A 5,702-nucleotide genomic window follows, 5' to 3' on the forward strand; every position below is an offset into this window, starting at 1 on the left:
ATTTATTGCAAGTTAAGGTAGTAGTCGTTGTACGAGAGGAGGTAGAAGCATCGAGGGCTTGGACTAGAAGTCACTTTTATTTTTGGTATTTCCTTGTTGCTTTAAATTATGGTTGGGATTTATCGTAAACCCCGGTTATAGCCTAGGATGTAAAGTGTTTTTGAGATTTAGAATTCCGCATTTTTATAGAATACTCTAATAAATCCCTAGAATATTTAGATGGAAAAGTCGTGTCGTTACATGAACAATTACAATTTAACAGATAATATATAAGAGTAACTCATACAAATCGTACTTGGTGGGAGATACGTGAAATGAACCCACATTGATCGTTAATCCAATGTCGTCTTATGGGAACAACGTGACATCCGTAAATTTTGTAATTTTAAACAATTTAATGTTTGCTTCATAACAAAAGTCTCTAACTTTAACATCGAAAATCCCCAGATTAGTCTAAACACTTTAATAAAAAATGTTACTCAAACTTCAATGGCATGTAAACTCACATATCAAACCAACATTAAGCATAAACTAAAATAATCAACATAATAAAGACTAAAGTCTTTGACTCGGTTCTTTAGTTTCTGTGGACTATTTGGTTCTCACAATCAACATAATATTATTAACTATAACCAATTTGAAATCTAAGACGTAACATGGACATTCGGTGTGACAAAAAAAATTGACATAAGTGAGTTTTGATTTTTAGTATTATTATGGATGTAAAATAAAGATTAAATGATAAAAAAATAAGAAGAAAAAAAACCATTTTTCTTAAACATTTTGCAAAAAATAGCCAAACAATTAACATTTTTTCCTGAAATTAATCAAACAATTCAGAGGTAGATGTGCACAATGACCAAACTTAAGGGTTGTTTATAGTTGTTGACTGAGTCAGAGCCTAACATGGACAAAAGCTCTGACAGCATCTGTCTTTGACTGAAACTATGTTGTTTTATTACACATCCGATTAACTGTGTTGAATGTTGAATAAAATTTATCAAATTGAGAAAAAAGTTATCAATTATATTATTCGGACAAATAGTTGAAATTTATAAAGAATTGAACAAACAAAAGCATCAAAAGTCTCGTGAACTTTTTAAAGTACAATAATGTAATAAAAATAAATCAAAGTAGAATGTTATAACAAACAAATTATATATATATATAGTTGTTTCTTGCATTCAACCTTTTACTTCTACTTCCTCAAGTTTAAAGTTATTTTTCTCAAATTTTATCTAATCATATACAAACAACATTTTTTCATACCAGAAGACCTTTAATTAATTTTAGAAAACAAACATGATTTCCATTTTCTCCAGTAATTTTTTGAAGGCATTTACAAGTTCTTGTATGTCTGAACATCTAGTTAACAATAGCAGCATAATGGTTGTAGTTGGAGGATATGATATGATGACATACACGTCCAGAAAGCTATTATCTATGAGCAGCTTCTTTTAGAGGCACATGATTAGGAATCTGGAAATTAAACATGTATCAATATCAATAATTACATAATCCATATAAAAACAAGTGCCACTGTTGATGGAAATTAAAGGTGTATCAATATCAATATCATGAGTATTCATGTTTTTCCACTATTAGAAAAGTGCAAGCAACGCAACAAGAACATACAATAATAGACCTATTAAGCTACAAAATCTGAATTACTTATTGAAAAAAAAAAAAAAAAACATATAATCAATGAGAAGCAACAGTAGCAGGCTCATCCACCTTTCTAAAGGCTTCCCAATCAACTTCTCTCAATGATTTCAAGCGTTGTTCCAGTGTAACAAACCCAAGCTGAGGTGTCACAATCCCATTGGTCCCAGCTCTATGAATCAAAACTATACTCTCTCCCATGTCAGGCCCATGCAGCTTTCCAGTCAGCAAAACTCTCAAAGGCATGAACAGCGATTTCCCCTATCACATTATAAATATTATATCATTATATAATGATAAAAAAAATTATCCTTTTTTTTTTTTTTTTATAAATTATAATTATAATCTAACCTTTCGTTTTAATGATTTGCCAAAAGCTTTCACCCATTTCTGCCACCCGGATTTTCCTTCTTCAAGTGCACTCATAAACTCCCCATTATCATATGCAGCTAACAAGCTTTCTGCAACCACTATAAGCCCTTCTTCCAACATCTCTCTACCTTCAGAACTAGAAAAAAAAAACAATTTTATAAAAACGACACGTAATTTTTATAAAATTTGCATTATTTTATTTTATACCTTGATAGAGTATCATGAAATGGATACGATAGTAAATCAGAAAGTAACTTTTCTGCATCTGTTATCACATCAATCCCACCTTCTAGAAGCTTATAAGCATCCTGTATACAAAAAACAATAATTATAATTATTAAATGTAATGTCAATTGATATATATATTTTTTAATATAATAAAATAATTTCTTACTTCTATAAAGATTCCTTCTGATTCCTTAAGGATGCCAGAGCTCTTCCATTGATCACCAACTGTCTTTATCAGCTCTTCCATGGGAAGAGCTTTTAAATGCAACCCATTCATCCATCTTTATTTATTTTTTTAAATTTAAATACAAAAGTTATAAAAGGTGTATGATGAAAATTAATAATACAATGAATTATTTGCATTACCTCAATTTGGTTGAATCAAATATGGCTCCACTTTTGTTGACACGATTAATCGAGAATTTTTCAACTGTAACACAAAAAAGAAATACATTTATGCAAAAAGACGAAAAAGGGCATATCATGTGTATAACATTAACACCAGATTATATTACAAGAACTAACCTAGTTGCTCAAGGGTAAAAAATTCATCATTAGTCCCATCACTCCAACCCAACAATGCTAAATAATTCACAATTGACTGAGGTAAATACCCCATTTCCCTATACTGTCAATCTCAAAAGTTAATACTTAATACGCATCATCACTTCTAGATACAAGGGTAAAATGGTCATTTGTACCTGTCCTACTGAAGTTGCACCATGTCTTTTCGACAGTTTGCTTCGATCAGGGGCAAGAATCAATGACACGTGTGCAAAAGAAGGCATTGGAAACCCTAAAGCCTATGAGAAAAAAAAAACAACAAAAGGAATGATTAATAATTTCATCATATGAAACTTTTATTAATTCTAAAATAAAATAAAATAAAACTACCTTATATATCAATGCTTGCCTTAGTGTATTAGGTAAGTGTTCTTCTGCCCTGAAGCACAAGTGTTTAATACAATACTGTAATATAAATTATATAATATAATCATATAATAATAATATTAGATATATAATAATATATAGATTTAGTGATTTACCTTATAACATGTGTTATTGCCATGGTGGCATCATCAACAGTGACACAAAAATTATAAACTGGTTGTCCATTACTTCTCATAATCACAAAATCACCAAGTGTGTCTAGATTCCAGCTAACCTTTACACAACATCATTAAACAATATCAAATTTTTAATGTCTAACAAGTAATTAAATTAATTTTTGTATAAAAATTAATTACCTCTCCTCTAATCAAGTCGTTAATTGTTAAACTCCCTTCTTTAGGGACACGGAATCTGTAAGTATATGGAGTTCCTTTTGATAACTCTTGTTGAACTTCTTCATCTGTAGCATGGGCCCACTTTCCACTGTATACAGGAGGTAGTTGTTTTTCCTTTGCAATTTCTTTCATTTGTTCAAGTTCCTAAAAGGTTTTAACAGGATAAAAACCAACATAGCATCATATAGAAAGGACATGCAGTATGATTTGAATCAAAGATAATCCATTCACAAAATTCATGTTTTAGTATCTTGATTTTAAGGGGTTGAATAGGCAGATGTTATAATTCCTTGCAATGTCTACCACTTGGCACTTCTAGAGTTCATTTTTGTAACATGAAGAAAGAAGACAAAGTGAAAAATAAGATTGCAGATTGGAAAAGGATAAGTTTCTTTCAGTGGCAGCAGTGCACATCAATAAATATGACAAAGTTCAAGATTCACATCCATCATACACATGTCTCTCAAGTTCAAGGGCACTTACCTCATTTGAGCAAAAGCAACGATAAACTTCACCAGATTGTAGAAGCTTCTCAGCGTATTGTTTGTACAAATCATTCCTTTCTGATTGCCTATATGGACCATAATCACCACCAACTCCAGGGCCTATATGATCAACAGCAAATGTTGAATCAAAGTTCAAAGAATTTCCAATAGAATTCAGTTTTAAACAAAAAATTCTTCTAATCGCATGACATTTTGTTGGTTTTTTCTCCGTAACCATGAAAACTCATACGGATTTCGAAGCTAAAACTTGATCCATTAAAAAGTGATTCTAATTTAGGAGAAAGCAAATGGGAGGGAATCTCCAACCTTCATCCCAAGCAAGGCCCAGCCACGAGAGGTCTCGCAACACAGCTTCCTCCGATTCCTTGGTTGATCTCTCCAGGTCCGTGTCCTCTATTCTCAGTACAAACTTCCCGCCTTTAGACCTGTTCCGATTCGAAATCTTCGTTATAGAAGTATAGAACCTTCTTATCAAATTAAGGAGAAAGCAACCGACCTAGCGTAAAGGTAGTTGAAAAGAGCAGTTCTGGCGCCACCGACGTGAAGATTACCGGTGGGGGAAGGGGCGAAACGGACGCGGACTTGTCGGTCGTTGAAGCTATTGCTATCGTCTGAAACTGACGCGGAGATTGAGAAAGTTCGTTTTGGAACAAGGGAGATGCTGATAAAAGTGTTGCTGGTTTTACGGGTTTGTAACAAAGAAGGACGGAGTATGAGCTTTGATTGAGGGAAAACTTCCGGGATGACCACTCGAGTCCCACAGCCGATCCCGATTCCGGCGAGGGTCGCCATTTTCATCATCTACAGACCAGCCTGCAGGTATAGCTACTATAGATAACGATTATCCGAAGGGGATTGTGGATTTTGTCACAAGCGATCGAGAATTCTGACCAAACTTGTATCGGGTTTGAAGTTTCCGGTGAGCCCGCAAAGGCCCATTGCTCTTTTCAACAAACTTGAGAAACCGGGTTCTGATCCGTTCAACCGGATCCTGAATTCCTAATACCAAATTGGCGATTTGTGTGTAAAACTAGGACTTCCACCGGACAAGCAATGTTGACGGCTTAACCGAACCAAATTGAACCGGGTAGTATCAAACCAATATATGAGTTAATTTTGGGATTTGATTTTTGTTTTTATACAAAGATTCATCTATTATAGTTAATTTAAAAAAATAATAAATAGAAATATCTAAATATTTAAGAACTTTGAATTTATAAAAAAATAAAAAAATAACGAATTATTATAATGAAAATGTTTTTTTATCTTTTAAATTTAAATAAGTAAACAAAAAACTAATAAGTTTTAATTTTAAGAATTTTGAAATTGAAGGTAAATTCATTAATGACATTGATTCTATTTGTACTACATTTATTGTAATTACTAGAGGAATTCTCGCGCGTTGCGCGGCGCAGGTTAAAAATATATTATTAGAATATAGTTTTCAGACACCTTTTAGTTAATTCGATTCATTAATTTAGGTTCTTTTATTATTATTATATTTAATGTTTTCCTTTTAACTATGTTAAAAATATACATTGAATTTTTTTTAATATTATTTGATATTTTACTTTAGGTTTTAAATTTTACACTAAATTTTTAAACTTATTTAATATATTAATGTAGGTTATTTATTTAACTATATATT

General features: G+C 31.9%; 1 protein-coding gene across 1 annotated transcript; it reads right to left on the minus strand.

Moving 5' to 3' along the window:
• Positions 1-1,524: 1,524 nt before the first annotated feature.
• Positions 1,525-5,010, minus strand: ERS (glutamate tRNA synthetase). Its single transcript, XM_078969388.1, has 13 exons — positions 4,551-5,010; positions 4,361-4,479; positions 4,032-4,153; positions 3,510-3,692; positions 3,309-3,427; positions 3,157-3,205; positions 2,964-3,065; positions 2,788-2,890; positions 2,629-2,692; positions 2,429-2,543; positions 2,242-2,342; positions 2,014-2,170; positions 1,525-1,923 (listed from the first exon to the last, which is right to left on the minus strand). Exons 1-13 carry the CDS (start codon positions 4,853-4,855, stop codon positions 1,702-1,704), a joined length of 1,761 nt encoding a protein of 586 aa, XP_078825514.1. The 5' UTR covers positions 4,856-5,010; the 3' UTR covers positions 1,525-1,701.
• Positions 5,011-5,702: the final 692 nt, after the last annotated feature.

The sequence above is a fragment of the Lactuca saligna genome, chromosome 8 (genome assembly GCF_052625555.1).
Source record: "Lactuca saligna cultivar CGN05327 chromosome 8, ASM5262555v1, whole genome shotgun sequence".
NCBI lineage: Eukaryota > Viridiplantae > Streptophyta > Magnoliopsida > Asterales > Asteraceae > Lactuca > Lactuca saligna.